The sequence below is a fragment of the Trifolium pratense genome, linkage group LG3, assembly GCF_020283565.1.
Source record: "Trifolium pratense cultivar HEN17-A07 linkage group LG3, ARS_RC_1.1, whole genome shotgun sequence".
NCBI classification, from domain to species: Eukaryota; Viridiplantae; Streptophyta; class Magnoliopsida; order Fabales; family Fabaceae; genus Trifolium; species Trifolium pratense.
This window is the reverse complement of record NC_060061.1, coordinates 6,632,002-6,657,003: the sequence shown is the minus strand read 5'-3', so window position 1 is coordinate 6,657,003 and position 25,002 is coordinate 6,632,002. Positions and strand designations below refer to the sequence as shown.

The following is a 25,002-nucleotide window of genomic DNA, read 5'->3' as shown; positions in this document are numbered from 1 at the left end:
AGTTGTTAATTATTAAAATGGACAGATTAAATAAGCTCGTTTACAAAATTACTAGAAATGGTTCTAACCACATGATTCTGATCAAACGGTCCTTAGCTGTTACCGGGAAATCCGTTTCCCCCTAATACCTCAGAACTGATTCACCATTCATTCATCCAAAAATATCTACCGAATTTATTTGAATTGTTATTAGAAAATTGTCCCCGTGGGAGATGTAATTAGCAGATACATAGAAGCTTCAAACCACGAGCAACCACAACCAAAAAGCTCATATAAGAATCCTTCACAAATAATTAAATTAAATAAATGTACGGTGGCTTCATGCACTATACTAGTATATAAAATTAGCACGTGTAGAAGATATTCACGTACAAGTGGGAAGTACGTAGTTTGCTTATCCATGAAGCATTTTTCGGATTATCATGGCTCAGTGAGATCCATAAGTCTATGTTTGGTATCACATATGGATATACCATAATCACGTGTAATTTTTAAAAAGTTACACTTTGTATAGCTTCTCCAAAATTATGGTGAGTGACCGTAATTATAGCATATCCAACGTAATACCAAATATTTGCTAGACCTATATACACACCGGTGCTAGAGATTAGAGAACATCAAGAATAAAATGTGAAATCATGTGAGTGATAAATTATTCAAAGTAATATGAAAATTTGTAGATAATATAGTTATGATGTATATTTAAATTTCAAAAATGTTATTCAAACACAAATATCTAACAAATATACAACATTTATATACTTTTTGCTTTTTTTAATATATTTTGCATGTTTCGAATTGCGTGTGTGAAGGAAAAGAGAGAATGTATCGTATTTTTGTCTACAAATTTGTGTTGATATATCACTCCTCATATATATTTCCATGAGGTGTTTGCTCAAGTTTTACATTGTAATCTCAAATGATAGTTCAAGTTTCATAATTCTGTCAAAACAAAAGTTTTATAAAATGATCACTAATATTGTTTTTTTAAATGTCCAGCAAATTATGAAAACAATATTAGATTTGTTAAATAATTACATTTTTAGATTACCAGAACTCCTTTTCCCCGAGATTCAGAGAGTTAATACAAGTAAATATTGAATTTTGATCAACATTTGTTAACAAAACCATTAAGTTTTTAATAATGGTTTCTTTAATTTGTTCCATCAATTGAATCTGCTAACATGTGTCACACAGAGACATTATACATGGAAAAAAACTCTTGCACCCCTTACAACTACTATACTAGTCTAGTAACAACCATTTTGCATACGAATAAGTTCAAACTCCCTATGCCTATTTACTCTTGCAATAAAATCTTCAGCCCTTTTGTTCAATTCATCAGAACAACCAACCAAATTACTTTGTTTCTCATAACCTCCATCTAAATCATCACCTTCTTCTTTGGCTTCCATTGTTTTTGTAGTTTCCTTAATCCAAACCTTTCTCTTTAAATCCATAGTGTTCTGTCCAACATGTTTCTCAAACATGTTCATAATATTTTCCTCAACATGTTTCTCAAATGTTTTGACTTTGTTGACTTCAAAAGTTTGAATATGAGGCTTTGTAGTTTGACTTTGACTACTTTGAATATATTCATCATAGTAAACATCAGAATTTGTAGATGAATCTGATGAAAGGATTTTGGAGTTTATCATAAGGACAAAAATTATGATATTGCATAGAATGAATAAGAGCTTTGAACTCAAAAGAAGAGGGATTAAACTTGACATATACACCAAGAATGATGATAGATAGGGTAAACAAAGTGTGACACAACAGAAAAAACTACATATTAAAGCTGTTAAGGAATAGAAATATAAATTGTCTAGGAATTTGTTCTTCTTGTACCTGTTCATGGATTGAATCTTCTTGATCTGGTTAGGATCCATTTGATTCAAGTTACCTTTGAAGCAGGGGGTGTATAAAGTATATATGAAAGAAAAAAAAATATTTCTCTGAAATGAGACATTACAAGAAATGGTGAGTTATATAGATTGTGGAAAGGGATTAATTAGTGAAATTATTTAAGTGATGATACTTTATAATTATTTGATAAGGATCATTGACAACTTTTTTTAAAGTCATTGGACATAGTGGTGTGGCGTTTATTGGTCACTTTTTCATTTCAAATCTTAATAATTCACTCTTCACTTCAGTTTTGAGGCTAGCTACTAATGCACTTTCTTTTTGTTAGGTCTTGAGTTCGATTTCGAATGAAGACGTTTAGACTAATAATATCAGCATTGCATTATGAGTTATATGTACGAACTAATATCCACCGAAGAATTTATGGGCATATAAGATGGATTCTTTCCTTTTAATTAAATTTTTTCTATACGTAAAAGTCAGCGATCGAACTTCTAATTACTTGCTTAAAAAAACCGATACTCTTACCATTTGGAATTTGATTATCATACTTTCTAATAATATTGCTAATATATTTTTCATTTAGTGATAACTACAAACTACTTGTATAAACTATAATTAATATTTGATCAACTATTTGTTGAGTGTGTTCTTTTTTAAGATAACTTAAAAAAATAGTAGTTGCTAACAAAAAATCATTAATCAAATGTTGTCCATTGCTTATCTGATTATGATTCCACATTGGCCACGTACAATTATTGTTGTTTAAGTGCAAAACAAAAATAACTCAGCCATCATAAGTTGTTTTCTTTTACTTTTACCCCAACATTCCCTGTTAAGAAAAGAATACATTTTTTGACTGATCTTGTTTAATTTCTAGAAAGCCTTATTATCTTTTTTTTCTTGTGGTCTTAGAGGAAAGGAAAGTGGGGATAGATATCAATAAAAGAAGCTCTTTAACTTTTTCTTTTACATTTCTTATTGAAGAAGCCTCATTATTAATTGGATGGAAAGGAGAATAATGTAGCAAAGAGAAAATCAAGGATTGACTGTTTAAGGCTATCAATATCACATAGAAAAAACTTACATTTTCTTTAAAGGGATTTTATATTTAAGGACACACCCACAACATGTACACAAATTTGATAAAAAATATCTTTGTTGTTTGTGTATTTCTGCTATGAAAAATATCTTAACAAATGTTCAAATGTAGACCCAAAAAACATCCTAAAGAAGTGTATATATGTGGAAAACAAGACTCTTTTATCAGTTAAAATTTCTTTTAGTAGTTAAAATTTAAATAAGTCTGATTGATTAATGTCGCTTTGGCCGAGTGGTTAAGGCGTGTACCTGCTAAGTACATGGGGTTTCCCCGCGAGAGTTCGAATCTCTCAGGCGACGTATTTTTTTTTTTTATTGTTATCTATGCTATTTTCTTTTTCCTTAAAAATAAATAAGTCTGATTAAATTATATGATTTGGACACATGTGAATACATGGCAAAGGTTATAAAATGCAAAACTAGAGATATATAATATAATTGTGTTGAGAATCAATCAATCAATCCTGATAGGGGAAGAAAACATGAAAACAATATAGTATCAGCAAATGTTTGAGAATTTTTTTGATAGCTTACTCATCTTTCTAGCTTTATTAGTCAGCGCAAAGCTCCAAGCACCCTTCGGATGTGTGGTGGTTTCTGCAAAAGTTGCCAAAAAGTATTTTGGTTGGCCAGTATATGGGACCCTCCCCTTCAAGAAATGTAAAATAAAAACCACTAAGCCATGTTTGGGCTTAAAAAAGAAAAAAAATGCTTTTTGTTATTATGTAACATACTTTGATGTAGAGTTATAACTTATACAAAATGATTAAAAATTAATCGTGTGACTATTTATTGGAAAATGACAGATATATGAAATATTGATCGATGAAATCAGATTTACTGCAGTACTTTTGTCGCAGTCAATATTGATGCTCATCAGAGTCATCTAAATCAATTAAAATACTATACCATGGTGTATGTCGGATTAGATATGTCAAAGATTGTGGTGTTTTTCTATGAATAACGAGTCATGGAAAAATCCGAAATCAATCTAAATTTACGGGATACTCCTTTTGGTCGTCGTCATCAGCCATTGCCAGGATTGAGTAGTGAACCCCCATCACGAAACTCGTTCGGACCATGACCATTTAGCTTGGAGTGCGAACCTCCACATACTTCAGATTCAATGTTTGTCGCTCATTTCACCGACGATCCCTTCCTCGGTATGTTGTTCGCTTCTAGAGTCCGAGCACATTCATTGCTTTCTTTTGATTGACACCAAAGAGGTACAACAAAAGGTCAAAGCCAGAATCTTGATTCGAGTGCAGTCTCTAGAGACACCGTGTCAAAATTCATTTTTGTTATACCTAATCCGGCGAGCACATTCATTTTTGTTTGTAAAAAAAAAGTTATTTCTTTTTTTACTTTCTCAATATTATCAATGCCTAATCTATGCCTAATCTACATGCAAACGGGACTCACTTTTTTCTCATTGAAGCATAATCACTTCATGGCTTGTTGGGGTTTAAGCCTTGAACTATGAACCCTAATGAAGAATATTAAAACTGAATTGTGAATGAATTTTGTAAAAACTATGAAAATCAATAGGGAAAACCATCTAATTTTATTAATCACAAAAGCACCTTTTATAGGTGAAAGTACAATACAATGAAAGGTAACTTGTAAAACAAGTAAGCTAACAACTTCCTAACTCCTCTAACAAACTAACAATACAGCTGTAGTCACAACAGAAAACTAACTCCTATAACTATCATAACAGACAGATACAAAACCAAATGAGCTCGCTAAGCCAGAAAACACGACCTATCCTCGCTTAGCCACCAGTTGCTCGATAAGCGAACTTGAAGACAGATTGACTTACACAATCCAATAATTATCATTATTACTTATTCCAACCATAAGAGTGATAACATTTATCATAACATCATATTCCTTTTAAACATTAATTTTCATACTTGTAAAAAGCAGAACACAGTAAGTAATACACAAAGTTGATACCCCCAAACAAGGCTAACATCCAGTACACATTATCTACCTTCCCATGATTTATATCATCAGGTAACCAATCAGTACTCCGACGAACTTGATCGATTAAAGCAGTGTTAAGGTAAAAAGCAATTCCTACAATCAATGAAATCAATGCAGTTGATATGCTCCTAAGTGATTGTGGAAATTGTTGGTAGTAGAATGTAAGTTGTGCAGGAAAATGAAAAGCTTCACCAATCCCAACCAACACTAATTGTGGAAACAACCATAAGACCGACATGTCCACATGCCGATGTGCTAATTTGAGCCGCTTTGATTCGACAAGAGCAGAGACAGCCATGCTAAGAACAGTCAAAACATACCCTACGCCTATTCGTTGGAGCGGCCTAGCCATTTTTCCAGTAATCTTATACCAACCTGGCAATAACACTCTGTCAAGAAAGGTGAGGAAAATGGATGTTGATATTAAGATTACAATAGAAATAGAACCAGCTGGGAATTTGAAATGGGATCCTATTGAACGATCCATGACTAAAGCTTGAAGTACTGTTAAGCTACTTTGCATTGCTATTGGTATTGCTAGGAATGTACTTGAAGTCCATAGTGGTAAGATTCCAATTATTTTTTTGAAATCTTCCACTTGTTGAATTGTGCATAGTCTCCATGATGATTTCTTGATTGAACCATCTGATTTTAGGTCTGTATCAGTTATTAGAGCTGCACGGTTGAAGAACCTGCATTTGCATATAGATTAGCACTATGTTAATGTATAGCAGAACGTTGATAGATTGTAACTTGGATTAAACATTTAGTCGGGTCAAATTCATCCTTACAAAACCGGCTTATAACCCTTGTCCAGACCAACTCACATCCAATGTAAGATTTCTTAACACACCCTCTCACGCCAAACACTATTGGGCATAGTGCGTAGATATAAATGGTGGGTGGCCCAATAGCAGGTGGCCCAACGGATCTTGGAGAAACTCTGATACCATGTTAGAATTGGGAGTTGGGTCTAACTATCCTTACAAAACCGACTTGTAAGGTGAGAATTGTCTCTTATTTATAAACTCTTGTCTAGACCAACGCAAATCTGATGTGATACTTCTTAACAAAATGTTTATTTATAAGTTATTGTTACAGTAAAAGATTAAATCAAGTTAATTTGTTTTTATATAAACTATAAGTTATTTTCCTAAGGAAATAAGGTTACTTCATTCAAGGTTATAACATTCCCTATATTTGCAATATTATGCATGATGTTGTTTATCTTTTCATCACCTAATTGTTATCTATTCTCTCATGTTCAAATTTTATACTAATATAGGACCTTCAGTAGATTTCAAATGCAGAGAACCATGATCATTCTATAAGCTATCTTAAAGTGCTTATGATCATAAGCTATTTTCATAAACTCTTCTGAACAATTTATGTCAGTAGAGTAGATTTAAATATATCCTAAATGAATAGAGAAAAAAATGTCCATGCACTTTTATATGACTTTTTGTCCACTAGCTTAACTACTACCTACAACTACGGACAATAGTGGCCATTACTAAAAGCTTCCCACTCCACTACTTTACAACTATGGTCTTCTAGAACTATAGACAAAATTATTAATTAACACTGTTGAATATTGGCCACTACCACACATAAATCAACCATTACTGTGATGATTTCTCCACCACCACCAAAAGACTATAACCTTGCTGACGAGTTGGGATTTTCTCCATTTTTTTCTCTTCATTATTATAATTTTGAATAGTTTTCAATTATATATTAAAGATTAATGTATTTTAATTGTGAGAAAGAAATCCAAATTATTGTGCTTAGTACCTTAATCTTTTTCCGAGTGTAGCTGGAGGCAACATTTGAACCATAACATCATCACAAGAAGTAGTACTAGTATAGTAATCCTCGACTCTAGACGAGAGATTATACTTCCACTTACGAACAGATGCAACAAAAACACGGCCCAAATCCAAAACCGCACTCCCTTGCGGCTCATCCATCCGATAAAATCGATAGCCCAACAAAAAAACAACCACACCAACAAAAGTAGCCACAGCACAAATACCAAATCCCAAAGCCCAGCCCAAATTATCCTGAATGTAAACAATTCCAGATAATGCAACTCCAGAAGCAACATAGAATGTGAAAAAGAACCAATTAAAAAATGATCCTTGATGTTCTGGTTTGTCAAATTGATTTGCTCCTAGTGATGCTGCTGTGAAACGTGAACCACCAAAACCAATTGATATTAGAACTATGCTTATGTATAGAACTGTGTATTGGATTCCAGTTGGTGGTTTGCATATGATGGATAAATCATTGCTACATGGATGAGGCTTTAAGGAGTTGATAGTTGATGTCAAAAATAAAATAACCGTTCCCTGCACGTGCAAAGATGAAAATTTATAAGAGTCTCCACGGTTCGATCATTCACGTCACGGGGGTTTATAACCTCCTTAAATTATAATGGCCAATAAATGTATTTATTATTAATAATTTAAATATTCTTTCTAATTTATTTTTTGAAGCATCATTCTAATGATTTCTTGTTTAATAATTTATAGATATTTTAAAATGTGTAATTTTTTTTGTCAAAGTATTTAAATATATTTTTTGAGAAAAAAGTACTCAATATTTTATTTAAAATAGAGTTTTAGTATATAAAAATTCATGTTTAATCAATCTTTCGTTAAAAAATTATATCTAAGGTGGTAAAATATAACTAAGTGGTAAAATATAAAATATGATTAAAAAATTAGTTTGCGAATCTATAATCACTAATTTTTTATTATTATTAATGTAGTATGTTGGACCCGGCTCCAACTATTTGGAGTATGTGAGATTATTAAAAATGGACTTTAATAAAATAAAAAGTGAAAAAAAAAATATGTATTAAACAAGTCAATCTTATTAAACGCCTCTCCATTTAATAAAATTGTATTATATCGCTTAGCTATGAAATGTCTACAAAAATTATCTTTAAAACCCAGAACAATATTCGGTTAGGATCTTTTCTAACTAATAAATCTTTCATTTTGAGATTCACAATCTCTTATCTATATATATAATTCCTAGATAGTTCTCCTACTATCCATCTTAACCCTAATCCACATCACCCACTTACATCCAATTAAATCACACAATAATGTCACATCACTTCCTTATATTATATCATTCTCATCTCTATTTTTTTTGTTTTTATATTATATCAATCTCATAATAAAGAATTATGCTTATCCAATTATCCAAAAATTGATATCACAATATGTTACAATTTTCTACATTATTATTGAATTATACCTCTCCAATTATCCAAAAATTGATGTCACAAGATGTTACATTTTTCTACATTATTATAACATTCCTTAGTGACAATGAAGATGAGCATAGTCGGATTCTCTTTCAACATTTATCTCATTTAAATGTCAACCGTTTTCATAGAAATAACAAAGAGTTTATAATTTAGTCACATAAAAAAATACGAAGAGTGTATACATTATTGACTTAATTACATTATAATTGTAGAGAAGAGCGAAGGTTATGCAAAAAGTTAGGTTATGAGATTGAAATATATAACCATTATCATTATCATATTTCATTCAATTTTGATGGTCCGTACTCATTCTCTATACATATAGGTATATATATGTATTGGTTGGAGGAAGTGATAAGTACGTACACTTTTATATTATTATTATTATTATTATTATAATTTTCATTTTATAATACTTATTGTTATAATTTATACGAATAATTTTTCAACATTATAATATAAAATACAACATAACACTTGTGCATCGCACGGGTGTGGGACTAGTTTATTTATTAATACTACTACTCTATTTTTTTTTAGGCTCCCATTTTTATCATGTCCTTCGACATGGCCCCGAGTAAGTACATATAGTTGAATATGAGTTTGGATATACTAAATAAAAGTGTATTAGTAAAAAAAATGTAATTAATATTTCATTGGTATATTTAGTGGAAAAAAAAATGCATTGGTATATAATCTAATAACAAATAATTATATGAGACAAAAAGCTTGCATATATGTAATGTCACATAACATGTATGTAACATATAGCATGTAGTAGATGTAATTTATTACCAGCAAAGCAACACAAGAAGTAGCAAAGGCAACAGAGAAAGAGCCAAAGAAAGAATCAGCAACAATTGCAGCAACTATTGGAAATAGATTGGTGCTTCCAATAACAACGTTTACAATCTGAGCAGCATTGATGCTCTTTATATTGAATTCACTTATAAGATATACTATCAAATTTCCCACAATTCCTGTGCTTGCAACTGACAACCCTGCTACCATACCTATATTTAATCAACAATATTAAAAAAAAGAATATTATTAATATAGTATGATCATATAGCAAATGATTTGGCTCAAGTTATTAATGAACTCAACGAATAAATAATTGTTCACTTCGTAAGTACTAGAGACAATATATTGATATGTTGAGGCACATGTTCGACTCGCAGTGCCTCTCTTCTCTACACACTTGGTATGTGTGAGTTATATAATTAGGCTCTTTGAAGAAAATAAAAGATTAAACGTAAACTAAATTGGAATTTTGACTGAAATAATTATTAGTCAAATTTTATTTATTTTACGATTGTATTTTAGATTACTATAGTCTCTTCTTATAAGAATCAGAACGTTATTGAAAGAAAAAAAAATGAAGGGTAAAGTGAGGGAATAATGTTGTTGAGGTAAAAGTTCAATGAAAGAAGCAAAAGATACCAATGAAGAAGGGGAAACTTATCCAACCACTACGCTTGGTTCCATTACTCAAGCTTTGTGCTTGTTTTGAGGATGCTGCTAGTTTATCATCCATTGTTGTTACCTCACTTCTTGACTTCTTGTGCTGTTTCAAAAATCGGGTGGTGTTCTTTTTATAGGAAATGTTGATCTGCACTTTGTCGGAAACGTGGGGAATAAATTAGCTTTTTTTGGAAAAAAAGAGACCAAACTCACCAAAGTGCACTTGAATGGATGAGATTGTTTAGGAACAATTGATCTTTTGATTTAAAATTCAGTCTTAATGCAATTCTGCCATTATTTATTATTTTTTTGGTACAAGGAGGGAAAGGAAAGGAAAAAATAAACAACAAAAACATTATCTAGAAAATAATGTCTCACTAGCACCAGTTAGCGGAAGGAGACTCGTTCCATTAGGTGGAATAGTTATAGGAGAGTAAGTTTCAGGGTTGCATGTTCCAAGTTTGGCTAAATAGTCTGCACTGGGGTTTGCTCTCTCGAAGAGTATAAATAACTTTAATCCTACAGTCCTTAGCAAGTTTATTCTTGATATTATAAACAATAGATGCATAGTAGTGTCAAGCATTAACATGATCAGATAACAACTTGATAACGGTTTTAGAATCAGAATAGTATCAAAGCTCTTTGATGCGCAGCTCCCAATCCAAAATTAAACCGTGATAAACTTCCAATAATTTCGGATGAATTTATGAATATTCGAAAATCCTATATTACTAACTAAAAAGTTTCATCCTCAAAAAAATTTATTCATTTTTAGTCCCTATATTTTATAGGGCAAATTTGAGAGACAAAAAGTAAAAATAATTCAAAATAGGGATTTATGATTAATAGCTAATCTACACCCACAAAAAATGAGTGGGTGTAAATTATCAAACCATGTATTTTTTTTTTTTTTTTTTCTTACGTGTATATATGAATTCATGCTCCCCTTCTTCTATATTAGTCTAAATTTATATATAATAATACTCCATAAAAAATAATTTTAAAAATTGAAAAAAAAAATTAATGTTTTTATTTTATTTTTACAATTGGATCAATGTCAATGTTACAAATAATGTTTTGGGGCATGTTTGTTATAGATTTAAATAAAAGTAATTTTTGTATAAATAATTTAGAAATTATTCTTTAGAGATATTTTGAAAAAAAATATATAAATCATGATTGAAGAAACATAAAAAATTATACATGTTAAAATAATGAGGGATCCGTTGACTTCAGGAGTAAGTCTCCATTGATTTACTCCGCTTAATAACTCAATATCGGCATTATATTTCTTGAATCCAACCGTTGAATTCAAAGATCTCATTTAGTAGATCAACTCTACAAATTTTTATAAAAATTCAAAACTGTTTGATACTTTTTCTGATAACTTCAATTGAACGTATGACAAACTTTTTTAAAAAAAAAAACCGTTGAATTTCAATAGTCTGAATGCATAACTACGGTTTTTGAATTTTTGTAAAAATTTGTGGAGTTGATCTACTCAATAAGATATTTGAATTCAACGGTTGGATTGAAGAAATATAATGTCGATATCGAGTTATTAAGCGGAGTAAGTCAATGGAGACTTACTCCTGGAGTCAACGGATCCCTCCTCTAAAATAATTTATCAATATGGTTCAAAAAAAATTATCAATAAATTAGTAGAAAAAATATGGGTAAAGTGTAAAATGTGTTCCTTTCTCTAATTAAAAATGATTTTTTTTTTCAAAAATTAATCGGAAAAGCTATTTTATTTTTAACATAGAAACCATTTTTATTTTTTGACAAGATAATTTTTGAAAAGTAAAACATGCACTTTCATACAAATGTAACAAAAACACTTTCAAACATACTCTCGGTGTGTCGGTGTGAGTGAGTGAGTGTGGGTTGTGTTAGTGGTTGGGTGGTATGGCTTGTACTGGGGGGTAGGTGACTTAGTTTCTTTGCTTCTGTGTAGGCCGTGAGTTGCGGCCTTATCATTCATTCTTACATCTCACCCAATTGTGTCAGTATATATTTTGGTTGTGTTCCATCATAGTAAGTGGAGGGTGCACTTCTGTGAAGAATAAAAACGTGATAGTGTTGCAAGATAAATTCTCTTTTAAACTCCTCAATATGCTTTAAGGCCTCCCAAATTTCTAAAGTATGTTGAGGGGCCTTAGAGTATACTAAGGGATTTAAAGAGAGTTCATCCTCTTGCAAAGGGGTAGGTGTTTGTTTGGCGGGTCATGTTTGCGAAGGAATATAAAATAAGATGTATGATATTTTTTCTTTATAAATACTCTGTGTAATATAACTACGAGGTTCTCAGAGTAAAAATATTTAATCCAACAATATGGACATTATCAATTGGATCATAACTTATGAGCATCTAATCACTTTTTTTTTTGTTAAATAGTCTATTAGCTATAAATTTGTCCTTTAAAATAAATAAGCGAATTCTGAATTTGAGCTCATATATAATACTACAATATTCCTATACCAACAAAGATAAACTCATACACTCTAACTTCCAAATCAATTTCTCTTCAAAACAACACCTAGCCCTTTGCAAACCCTAGCCCACCAAAATATCTTATGACAACGTTGACATTAACATAATGTGTAATCACGATCTGATTGGGTGACACGGATTTAGATAATATAACGTTCAACACGGACGTCGGTGTAATCTACAATTGTGGTCTGATTGGTGACAAAATTTTAGATTGGCTAATGCTGACGTCAATGCTTAAATCAGCATAATCTATATTCAAAATTTGATTAGGAGACTAGGATTTAGATAGGATAATGTTGACATAAGTGTTTATGTCATCATAATTTGTAATCATGATACGATTGAGTGATTGAGATTTATATAATATAATATTGATGTCAACATAATATGTAATCGCGATCTAACTGGATGACTGAGATTTAAATAAGACAACGCTAACATCAACATAATTTGTATCACGGTTTGATTGGATGATTGAGATTTAAATTAGATAGTGCTGACATCATCGCTTATGTCATCATAATTTGTATGTTGCCTAGGTACGGTACCAGTATCCGGTACCGGTATTGGTACGCGGTACGATATTTTTAGAAAATTTAAGGTACGGGTACGTTAGTATAAAATATTAGAAAAATTATTTTTAAGTGAATTATTATCATCATGTTTTGAAGGTTTAATTTTTTTTGTCTACCGTCTCAACTATTTTCATAAAAAATGAGAGATAATTGAAATATAATAAAAAAAATTATAATATTTTAAGAGATTTTTCAACAGCCAATATGTTTATTTCGTATTCATCATCATAAATCAACCAAATAAAAATGGGTACGGAATCGGTGCGTACCATACGAGTACCATGGAGTATCCGGTACTGATACGTACTCGGTACGGGTACTTCACCATTTTAGGAGTACCCATGCTACATATCACGATATGATTGAGTGACTAATATTTAGATAAGATAATATTGATTTCAGTGTAATCCGTAATCGCAATTTGATTGGGTTGATTGAGATTTAGACAAGATAATGCTAATGTCAACACCTATATAAAAGAAACTTGGGGGGCCTAAAGTAAAATTTTCATTTGACACGTATGGCAAGACACGACTGGGAGTGAATCCTCTCCATTGTAAAGTGTCTCAAGTAAAATCCTAACCGCACTTCTTCTTTGTTTTTGTTGACAGGCTAACCATGTTATAAAGGTTATCATAAAGGGTTGAAAGACTGAGATGGAAATATTAATCCCTCCTGGGAAAATTACACAGAGGAGAGGATCCCTTCCCGACACGACCCAAAGTTAGGATCCAATTATGCTACCAAAAAAAAGACTTACACCGATCCCATATGGCCCCTATGAGTTTGTGGCCTATCTGCGAACTTAACTTATTTTGGATTGTCATCCCACGTGGCTGGATTTTATCAAGAGCTCTTTCTCTCTCCGCGTGAAGAAGCATGCCACGCCCCTGTCTGCGCGTGTATTACACGCGCCTGATTTCAGCCAAACAAATTGTGGCGCGTGTCCCCCTGCGTCAGTTTCAATTGTGTTGAGTTTTCTCAACACCTCTCTCTTCCATGTCATCTTCATCACCTCTTTCAACAACCATTAAACTCCTATTGTCATGTTGACTTCTCATTCAACTCCACCATTGTGAATGGTCTAATGAGAAACTTACCCCATATTTCTACAATTATCCCTTTAAAATAATTTCATGAAACTTTACTATCATACCAAAGAATTTCATGAAACTTAAAGTTTTTCGACGCCTTAAACTTTACTACACCCAAAATCCATTCACCCTCATAAGTTTTTCGACACCTTAAAGTTTACCGAAATTGACTATCATATCAAAGAATTTCATGAAACTTTTCAACTTTGTAGCCATGGTTTAACCATGGCTAATATAAATCAAAGGAGGAAGTAGCAACAAAATAACTTAAGAATTTTTTAAATTTTTTTTTTGGAATTTTAGTCACATTGTTGCAACAGTTGGCCCGTGGTTAAACACTTAAACTATGCATTTTATGGTGGAAAATATCATATATCAAGGAATTGAGCTTTTTTTAGCAAAGTAAGGAGTTGGATATTTACATAATAATAGAAGGCAAGAGTAAGATAACAACAATTCATGTTATTCACCTCCATCTTGTTTGGATTTTTGTAAGATGCAGACATGTAGTGCCAATAGATTTCCGGTATTGTTTTTATTTTCGGAAAACTTAGGAGGGGTGAAATTCTGTGGTTCCAAAAAATTGTTAATTTTTTTTTTTTTAATGGTTAGTGCCTTAGTGGGGATATAGGGGATAATTGTAGCAGTACTTGCGATTTTTGCAAAGTTGAAAGGGACGTTAAAGTTAAACTTTAACTTTAACACCGATTTAAAATTTATGTAATGAGTTTGAGATTCTAATTTCTTTTTATTTTTTATTACTATATCACTAACAGCGACAGCAAGTCATTAAATTTAGATTAAATTTAGTTTAATGGTGAGAGATTTAAATAATATGTATAAAAGTGAACATCTCTACTACAATTTTTATTATTGGCGCTATTATAAACTAACAAACTAACGGGCGACGGCACATCGACATGGGTGTCGACTGCACCCAATCCCAATCCAGAACCAATTTCACCTGGAAATCAGTACTTCTTATACCTTTGAAGTAATATGTTATTGCACAAAAGTGAACGGAATAATTAACATTACATAAATATGGTTGTGATAAAACAACAATGCCAGAATTTGAACTGTGGTAAAAGCCATACATTAGAGATTATTATAAAACAAACCCAATTAGTATTAATGTTTAATCAAGTAAAAATTAAGCTCATAAACACTACAACACGTTAAATCTTTGGTCAAGCCACTGTTAGAATCAAAGATACAAACTAGGAGAATAACAAAGGAGGCAACTAGGGTTACATAATATTAGAATTACATTAACTAAATAAAATAGAGTTACAAGAGATTATATAGCAAAACCTAGTAGACTATAAACCTAATGAGCCCAATAATATAAAGCCCAACAACTTATTATTTTAACACCTACCCTAAAACTCACGATGCGTTAACAAGAAGCATTGTGAGTTTGTCAAACAAAACAAAATACGAAAAACATACTAAATAATATAAATTCAAAACCTTTTATCTTAATACTACCCCTCAAGCTAAAGCTTACTAAGCTTTTAAGCTTGTTATAAGTTAACCCAGAAAATAAATCAACCAACTACTAGCTTAACCAACCGAACCAATTGAGAGAAGCAACCAAAGTGAGTAATCATCCGAGAGAGAAGTAGCCTCCAAAGAGAGAAACCATCATATAGAAGAACCAATCTCAAACCAATCCAACAAATCAAAACTTTACCAAACCAAATTGTTCCATTCCAACCAAAATAGAAGAACAGACGGAGGGGAGCAATTCAACTTAAGAGAATTCATCGAAGAGAAGCAAACATAAGAAAATCAGTATAGGGAGAAGCAATCAAACAGAATAAGTCAATAAGAGAGAAACAATCAAACAAAGAAGAATCAAAAAAAGGGGAAGAGAAACAATCAAACAAGAGAGACCAACAATCAATCAAAAGAAACCGAATTGTGAGCACTCAACTCACCAAATAATCGAATCGTGAGAATTCAACTCACCAGACAACCAAATTGTGAGCACTAACTTACCAAACAAACCAATCCAAACAAATTCAAATGGAACCAAAACAACAAAGCCAAATCAAACTGAACCGACGAAATCAAATAAATACATGCAAACCAACAAATCAAACTAATTTTTTTTCTTCTTTATACTAACTCAAAACACCCGAAAACTCATACAACCAACGAACACAGAGTTGGACTCAAACAAATAAACCAAAAAGGATATAGTGACTCAACCAAAGGAGCACCCACAAACATTTCAACACTGACCAAAAAAGAAAACCATACCAGAAAATTGACGAAAGGGCACATGCCGAAGAGTCGAAACCATTTATTCATCACCATATCCATATGTAAACCACATCATACTATCAACACAAAATCTCAATAACATAATAACGGCACTTGCGACAATCAAATTAGCAACCAACATCTCAATCAATCCAATTAGAACTCACGCGCCACAAATTATCAATCCATCACTAAACTCCTAGTTAACGGCAAGCATAGATCAATTCAACCAAGCATTCCTTCAGCGAAGCAAACCTTTTTTTTTTTTAACTAAAGAACAACCAAACTGGACAAACAAAAAAACAAAAGACCATGATTTCATTCCCAAACTATCGGGAACTTTACGGGCAGAAGCAACAAATATTACTAAGGGGGATCGAAACTAATCAACAAGAAACAAAACAATCATATTCCCAAATTTTTTTTTTTTGGGAACTCGGCGGCGGAACCGTCGTATTGTTCAAGGCGGATCAAACCATGCTCTCGATACCATGTTAGAATCAAAGATACAAACTAGGAGAATAACAAAGGAGGCAACTAGGGTTACATAATATTAGAATTACATTAACTAAATAAAATAGAGTTACAAGAGATTATATAGCAAAACCTAGTAGACTATAAACCTAATGAGCCCAATAATATAAAGCCCAACAACTTATTATTTTAACACCTACCCTAAAACTCACGATGCGTTAACAAGAAGCATTGTGAGTTTGTCAAACAAAACAAAATACGAAAAACATACTAAATAATATAAATTCAAAACCTTTTATCTTAATAGCCACCATAATCCATCCACTGCTCAGCAGCACCTTCCTTCCTTCCTTACTTTTCAACATCCCTCATGAAACATGTTTCACCTGTTCCCAAACAATGACTAATTGCATCAGAAATTGAATCAATTCAATTAGATTATTAAGCAAACAAAAAAAAAATGATTAACTCACTTTGTTAGGAGTGATGTACTTTCGAACGTGTTGTCTCACGAATCTTTCATACAAGAAAGCAGCACCTTTGAACTGTGGCAAAACTAGCCATGCCACAAGAAATAGTTTCGCATTATACCAAATTGGTATCCTACAAAATTTAATTTATGCTCTATCAAATACAAATTTAATTATTTAATTATCTTTTTATTGATTCATATAATCTAAAATAAAATCTTACCACTCTAAGAGGGAGGCAAGAACAATTTCCACAAGAGTGAGAAATGAATAAATGATCCAATAAGCAAGCCATTGTTCATCATCTAACTTGGATGTGCTCTCTATTGCAACAACCGAAGCATACCTATGATAATATAAATGATAAATTAATAAATTAAATTAATCAAAGTTTATGTAAATTAATCATATATGTGTGAGGGGTTATACTTACAAAGGATATAATAACATCAACACTGGCCTGCAAAAAAAAAAAAAAAAAAATATACATGAATTGGTAATTAATAATAACAAGAAAGAAATTGAAGATCTTGATTGAAATGAAGAAGACAAAAAGGTAAAGGGAGAAGATTTTGCACAAACCCAGCAACCGAATTAAGTTGGGTGATAAAAATCCACAACTTGCTCATTTTAGTGTTGAATAAGGGATTAGGAGTGAGAGGTTGGGAGACAAAGTAAAGTGGAGAAACGTACGTACGAGAGAGTTACGAAAACAAACAACGTTGGTAGGTATATGGATTAAAGAGGCCGTTACCTCTTACATATATATTGGCTAGTTCTAGGCAATAGGCATTAGGTGATTTTATGTTATTAAGTATTTATGTTATTAAGTTGTATGTGTCGGTCTGTTTGCAGATTTATCCTTATTAATTTTTAGTGAAATTTAATTTGTAATTATTTTGATCGATATATTTCTCGTCATTTTGAATGAATATTGTTGTTTTTGAATAAAAAATCTAATTAAATATCTATTTTATTTTATTTTGTTTATTTAGCAAATCTAGTTTCATTGGATTGTACACGTGATGGGAACGTGACCACGTGAGAAAGAAGAAAAGAGGTAGGTAATACAGTATCTGATTCTTTAGAAACTTGTCATGCTTAATTAACGCCTAGTGAGCATCTTAATCCCATATCTTAATTCTTTTCTCTTTTAGATAAGCAACTTAATTACTTTTTAATTATCTTTTAGGGTTCTGTTAACATGTGCCCTAAGGGCATATTTTAAGGTGTATTTAATTAACTAATATCTCATTTAATATACTTCAAAAATAGCAATAATCAACTTTATTAATTAAAAGATATAGTTCATTATATTTATTACCCATTTAAAAAAATTGCATAGACAAAATATGATACTTGCCAAATATGATAATTAACTTTTTTTTTTTTGCTACAAAGCTTTTTTTTTGTCAAACTTTTTTTTTAAGTTGAAAACAAAATTAAATTATACTAGTAAGTATTATAAAATTCTAACACATATTAGCAATTCAAAAGCTAAAATAGTACTAACAATTGTTACCATTACAACATAATACTATAATATTCGGTCTTATTCACCGAGAAAAAACAAAAAACACAAGTTAGCATAAATCAAGTATTACCAGGAGTACATATAAGCCTGATTGTTAACAAACAAAAACAAAAATTGGAGTCGTATAATTATGGTCGTATAATCAGGCGCGTCATCATAAATCAAATTTGGCAGCATATAATATTTTTGTCTTTCCAATTCTTTTAAATAGGTAATAAATATAGTGGATCATATCTTTTAATTAATAAAGTTGATTATTACTATTTTTGAAGTAAATTAAATGAAATATTAGTTAATTAAATGCACCTTAAAATGTGCCCTTGGGACACATGTTAGCATTTGCCTATCTTTTATTATTCCCTCTAACTACAACTATAAACAAAATTTTACATTTTATATTTATTGAATAATCAATATATTTAGTTTATAATATAAATAATATACATTAATCATTCAATAAATTTAAAAAAACAAAAACATGTTTTTGACAGTTATACTCTTATTTTATAAATTAATTTAACATTTTTTGGTATAATATTTATTTATATATTACTAATATATAAAATATAAATAGATGAGTGGAAGGATGAAAAATAACATTATATGTATATTTTTTTGTGTGTAAACAAAATAATTATAACAAATACTGTACATAGTATGTTTTATCACTGTAAATTAATTTTACATATTCTATGAAAAATAAAACATTAGCAAGACCCTTGACATAAAAAGTCCTGCTAGAAGAGTTATTTGACAAAATATGCATACTCTATAACAAATTATAAATCATTTTTACGAAAAAAAATTATATCAAATTATAGATCGTTTTAAAATTTAAATAAAATATTTAATGTTATTTTTTCAATCATATTCTTGACTATTTATTATTCTCTTCTTTCAATTCTTTAAGAATAATGCTAGCAACACACTCTTTAACAAACACACTCCAACACACTCTCTTTTATTGGTTGAAATTCACATGAGTCTCATAAAAAAATGTGGACCCATATAACTTTTATGGGACTCATATAAATTTTAACCAATAGAAGAAAGTGTGTTAAAGTGTGTTTGTTAAAGAGTGTGTTGCTAGCACTCCTCATTCTTTAATTTATCTTTTCTGTATTATTAATGAAGGACAATTTTGTAAACGAATATATAATTTCTATTTTCATATAACATTAATTAAAAAATTTAATTTAATTAATATTGTGGTACAGAGTGGGTAATTATTTATTAAATAACAAATGTAGTTTATTTATATTTTACAATTTTATTTGATTTTTGATAGATTTATTTCCTAATTTCGGTGCTTTCTACTATCTTCTCAAACAAAAAACAATGTACTCCGAAAAAAAAGTTCTTTGCCTAATGTACAAGCCACGTGTGAACGTTTCCCAACACCAGCTGGTCGGTGACACACGTCACATCATGTCCGTATTCATTCAATTTTCTGACAAAAAGTAGTGTGTCTTGATTTTTATGCATATCATTACCGACATCGCTAATCCGCTATTACTCCAAGTTTTCAGGTTAATTTGTTCCTTAACATGAATCCTTGGGTTTGGTTTGAAAGAAAAATAGGAAAGAGATAAACACACGAAAATTGATGAATGAATTTTTATACCTTAATAAAAATTTATTCATTGGTTTTCATGTTTTTTTTCTCTTTCCTATTTTTCTCTCAAACCAAATTTAAATTTAATTATTCTTAAAAAGAAATAAAAATTAGAAAAGATGAGAAAAAGTATTGGAAATGATCTAAATCCTAAAATTGTAGTTATACTTAAAATAAAATAAACCTAAAAACACACATTTCCAATATAAAATTATACTAACAAATGTATTTGTCAATGTTTAACTATAGATCGGTGGATATAATCTAGTAGGCAGAAATATCAAATTTCTCTTTACAATTTCTTTTGAGTTCCTCTGTAGACATCACATCTTTTACGACCTTCAAAAAAATGTTTTCTACTATCAGAACTATTATCAGTGTTTATTATCACTACCGAAAAACGTATCCTTGTTTCACAATGAACCTAGTCAATAAAACTATCTTGAATAAGATGTCTTATTCGTGCAAAAGTTCATGCATCATTGATTTAGCAGGGTCTAATTTAGATTCACCGAGAGTATCACTCATAATTAAAAATATATAATAACATATCACACTTTAAAGATATAATGAAATAGTTAAAACACAAACAAAAATACAACAATAGCAAAAAAAATTGATTTCAGGCCTACCTGAAGATAGAATTCGATAGGTGTTAAAATTCGTAACTATCGGAAGATATAACTTGGTAGGTGTTAAATTTAGAAATTCAGGAGTGTACATTTTAACCTACAGAATTTTATCTGTTGGTAAGGTGCCACCAGATTTTAACTCTCAATAGACACTTTTAGAGACAATTTTGAAATTTTGAGGAGGACTCGGACCAATTAAGGGGGCACGACGAGCAATTCCCTTGAAGAAAAACTTTTTGGCCGAATTCTAAAAACTTATTGGCCCAATTCTCTGAGTTTTTTGTTTGTTTTTTCTACACAGCCTAATTTCATCGGGCCATTATGTTTTAATTCATGTGACGGCTTGGCTAATATGATGATGGTCGTTCTGTAATTATTTATGAGCAAGTTTCTGCTCAAATTAGTTGTTATTTTAGATGTTTTTTCTTCCGACTCCTCGTATTTCTTTTATATCCCTTAAATTTTCAATTTTTCTCTTGCAATTTTTTTGCCTTGAAATTTTTTTTCAGTTTCTAGAAACCGAAATTTACTCTGAATTTGCATTAGAAAAAATTTAGTTTCTGCGAACCGAATTTTTTTGCAAGGGCAAAATTGAAATATTGGGGGTATAAAAGAATCACGGGGGGTCGGAAGAGAAAACATCGTTATATTATAGCCGATATTGTTGGAGTTATCACTCCTCATTGATTAATATGTTATTTTATTCTTTGGGCTTTAGCCCTCTTTTATTCCAAAAAAAAATATGATGTTTTCTCTCCCGACCCCCTTCCTTCTTTTCTACCCCCTGAATTTCTGTTTTTGCCCTTGGGGGTACTTCGATTTTTACGAACCGAATTTTTTTGTCATGTTCAAAAATTTCGGTTAATATAAACCGATATTTTGTGTTCCAATTTTTTTTCCAGATTTCCTGCATAAATTCAGCATCAGACCCTCAACTTCCACAATTTATTTGAAATACTAAACGATGTCTGATTTGAGTAAACGACCACTCGTTGGAAAGCTTAGGGTGTCAAGATTACAAATATAATTTTTGTTTTGATGGTTAACTATCCAATTGGTTCAGTTTGACCAAATAATGGGTACTAGTACAGAAATAGAGCAGAAACTTTTCTCAAACTTGTAAGTAGATTTTCTCATACTATACTTAATGAAATTTAACAATTCCAGTGTCAATCCTGTAGTAAATTTTGTTTTCTTTACACTAGATTAAAAATAATTAGCATACGACTTATATTCAGAGAAATATGCCAAATTTACCACAGGTAGCTCTACACGAATTTTCACATAAATCTTTTTTCTTTTCTTAACATTTATGTTATTTCGATTTATATAAACCGATTTTTTTTTCCATGTTTAAAAATTTCGGTTTGTATAAACCGAAATAAGTTGGTCAAATTTTTTCAAAATACGAGGCAAAATGGAATTTTATGAGGGTATAAAAGAAACCCTGGGGGTCGGGAGAGAAAACATCAAAATATAATTGTACAAGCTGAACTAATGAACAATCCAAACAAAGGCCTGTGATAAATTTGATGGCCCACGATAATTTTTAACATCCCCGAACGGTCCAAGAGATAAATTTGATGAAAAGGTTTCATACTCCCATATTATTTTTCTATAATTACTCCCATGATATTTTAACTCTTTTTGTTTGTCTGAAGCAAAAATAGTTTCTAGGGGATATAGACCTAAAGCAGGAACTAAATTTAGGGGACCAAATTTAAATGTGTAATTTAGTAAAGCAAAAACTAAATTTTAAAATGAACAACATATATAAAAAATTTATAAGATAAATGTAAAGTCAATATTGTGAATTTGTATTTTATAAGCCACCTTCTTTAAGTCGAACTTTTTGGTTACTATATTTTCACATTTATGTATTTTTTATGTATTTAACGTCAAAAAGGTGATTTTAGCATTAAAAGTGATATTTTATCATTAAATTTTAAATTGAGGGCAATAAATCATATTTTTGGTAAAAACAAATACCAATTTTAGGAGGAAAAACATCTGCAGGCCCAAAGTAACAACAAATGTTTTTCTATTATAAAGACAACAAATGTTAAAATAATGAGTTTAATAAAATTAAACCAAAAATAGAATATAACATGCTACAATAAAAAAAATTTAAAAAGTTTAGCGGCTATGTGACCTTTGCTAGTCCCCTTCTAACTCCGTCTTTTGCCCTAAATAAAAAAGCTATTATTTATAGCTTTGTCGCAGATTTGCATTTACTTTACTCCTATCGGCAAAACAAACACTCACTTATAATTGTTAACATTTTTCTTAGTAGTTTTGGTTCTAATACCAATATGATTGAATATACCGTCAAGACTACTTGAATATTTGGTCTTCAATGGTACTCCTTCTGTGACACTTTATAAGCAAAAATTTACTTTATAGGTTCATTGTATATTTAATGAATCTGGTATATTCATTAAATATACAATGAACCTAGAAAGTAGATTTTTGGTTATAAAATATCACGGAGGGAGTATGTAATGAAGCATTTGTGGAAAGTCGATCTCAATATCCTGCGCCATATAGGGGCCGGGATCCAATTTTTGGCATGTTTGTTTCCTTGTTTGTGTGGAAGTAGACATGCATTTATGCAATTCTATTAGTTGTAGCTTCTTTTCCGTTGTGGATTTCTACCCCGATTTTTAAGCTCACCAAACATACATTTTTGAGATGACATAAGAACCGTCTCATTAAGATTAAATGACCTAATCAATTTATTAACCGCATAACTGCACCATTTTCCTACTACATAAAATTTAGACCATCGGATTTCATCTAATTCTGAAGTATAGATATAGGGTAATCTCTTACTTACACATCACAAGTAGGTAAATTCTAATATAAAGAGGATCTATATATACGATAATAAAGAGTACATGTGTTACATTGATTTGATGCTAGTGGTACGTAAATCATCAAGTTAGTCTTTGTTCTCTGCCAATCAAATACCAAAAGAATTTTAGATTTCCACCAGCTTCTGCAACTTATCAACAAAAAATGAAGACCATTTTGAATCCATCATTTTTTTCAAAAAGTGTAATCAATTAAGACAATGAAATTAATGGAGTAAGCAATTGATAAAGTAAGTAGTAATTTTTCAATAATGAAATATGACTCTGTAGACTCTCTCAGTTGCCTTGTCAATAGCATTAATCTCATCCAACCAAACTCTGAGAAGACATGTGACACTAAATTATTGATGATTGAATCTCTCTTTGTTTGGTGGTGAATCAAAGTTTTTCTTGTAATGGGAATATAATTAAACATTACCCCACACCATAGACACCCACTCAGTGTCACAGTATATAACTTATCTCTCATTTTACATTTTTTTGATTAAAAGTACAAACTTTTTTCTGATCAACCATGTGACATTAAATAAAAATATAGATGTATGATAATTCATGTACTGCCCCTAAAATGGTCCTAAAACTCTTCAGTCATCATGATATTCTAGTTGATCTTTTATTTTTCTTGACCATTAGTAATTGGATATTTACTGTTATCACCAGTAATATGAAGCTCAATTATTTCATCATGAATTGAAACAAGAAAAATATTAAACAGTGTTTCTAGGTACTAGTTAAACATCTTAATAAAAATTTTAAAAAAAAATTGTCTTAAAATTTGTGTATTCAATACATTAATTCGTTGCGTATAGCTTCCACTTCCTTCAATTTTTGGGTTCAATTTGGGATTTAGGGTTTAACAAGTTTTGGGAAATTGGAAACGATGGAGAGAAGAAGGTTTTAGGGTTCAATTGATGAGTTAATGATGGAGAGTGAGTAAGAGTGAAGAACGATGGAGAGTGATGATTGAGAGTTCGATGAAGAACGATGGATACGGAGAGTGAGGAAGAGTGAAACGGTGGACCGAGAAAAAAGGGAATGAAACCTTTTGAAATTTTCAGCGAAATGTTTTAGTGTTTTTTTTTTCTTTTCCGGAAAGACCTATAATAGCGTTTCACGAAAAGTGCTATCAAAGGGATATAATTTTATAGCGCTTGCAAGGAAAGTGCTATTAAAGGCCTCTCTCAAAATTTATTTTCACTATATTATAGCACTTCCGAAAAAAAGTGCTATTATAAATGTCTGAGTGAGATTTTTAATAGCA

General features: G+C 30.8%; 3 protein-coding genes and 1 non-coding gene across 6 annotated transcripts; 1 reads left to right on the top strand and 3 right to left on the bottom strand.

Annotated features, from left to right (window-relative positions):
• Positions 1 to 1,072: 1,072 nt before the first annotated feature.
• On the bottom strand, positions 1,073 to 1,986 carry LOC123915998. Its single transcript, XM_045967315.1, has one exon. The coding sequence runs from the start codon at positions 1,890 to 1,892 to the stop codon at positions 1,251 to 1,253; it is 642 nt and encodes a 213-aa protein (XP_045823271.1). The 5' UTR covers positions 1,893 to 1,986; the 3' UTR covers positions 1,073 to 1,250.
• Positions 1,987 to 3,188: 1,202 nt separating this feature from the next.
• On the top strand, positions 3,189 to 3,270 carry TRNAS-GCU. The gene has a single exon. It is a non-coding gene; the product is annotated as a tRNA-Ser (tRNA).
• Positions 3,271 to 4,515: 1,245 nt separating this feature from the next.
• On the bottom strand, positions 4,516 to 9,929 carry LOC123915997 (protein NRT1/ PTR FAMILY 2.6-like). Its single transcript, XM_045967314.1, has 4 exons — positions 9,686 to 9,929; positions 9,038 to 9,255; positions 6,754 to 7,310; positions 4,516 to 5,651 (listed from the first exon to the last, which is right to left on the bottom strand). Exons 1-4 carry the CDS (start codon positions 9,777 to 9,779, stop codon positions 4,874 to 4,876), a joined length of 1,647 nt encoding a protein of 548 aa, XP_045823270.1. The 5' UTR covers positions 9,780 to 9,929; the 3' UTR covers positions 4,516 to 4,873.
• A 4,959-nt stretch (positions 9,930 to 14,888) lies between these two features.
• Positions 14,889 to 17,835, bottom strand: LOC123915996 (HVA22-like protein e). Of its 3 annotated transcripts, none has more exons than XM_045967311.1 (6): positions 17,670 to 17,835; positions 17,521 to 17,547; positions 17,311 to 17,433; positions 17,091 to 17,220; positions 16,929 to 17,003; positions 14,889 to 15,071 (listed from the first exon to the last, which is right to left on the bottom strand). In XM_045967311.1, exons 1-5 carry the CDS (start codon positions 17,714 to 17,716, stop codon positions 16,986 to 16,988), a joined length of 345 nt encoding a protein of 114 aa, XP_045823267.1. In that variant the 5' UTR covers positions 17,717 to 17,835; the 3' UTR covers positions 14,889 to 15,071; positions 16,929 to 16,985. The 3 variants fall into 3 exon arrangements, with proteins under 3 accessions (XP_045823267.1, XP_045823269.1, XP_045823268.1); XM_045967313.1 differs by having other exon boundaries at positions 14,889 to 15,074; positions 16,932 to 17,003; XM_045967312.1 differs by lacking the exon at positions 14,889 to 15,071 and adding an exon at positions 15,123 to 15,345 and having other exon boundaries at positions 16,910 to 17,003.
• Positions 17,836 to 25,002: the final 7,167 nt, after the last annotated feature.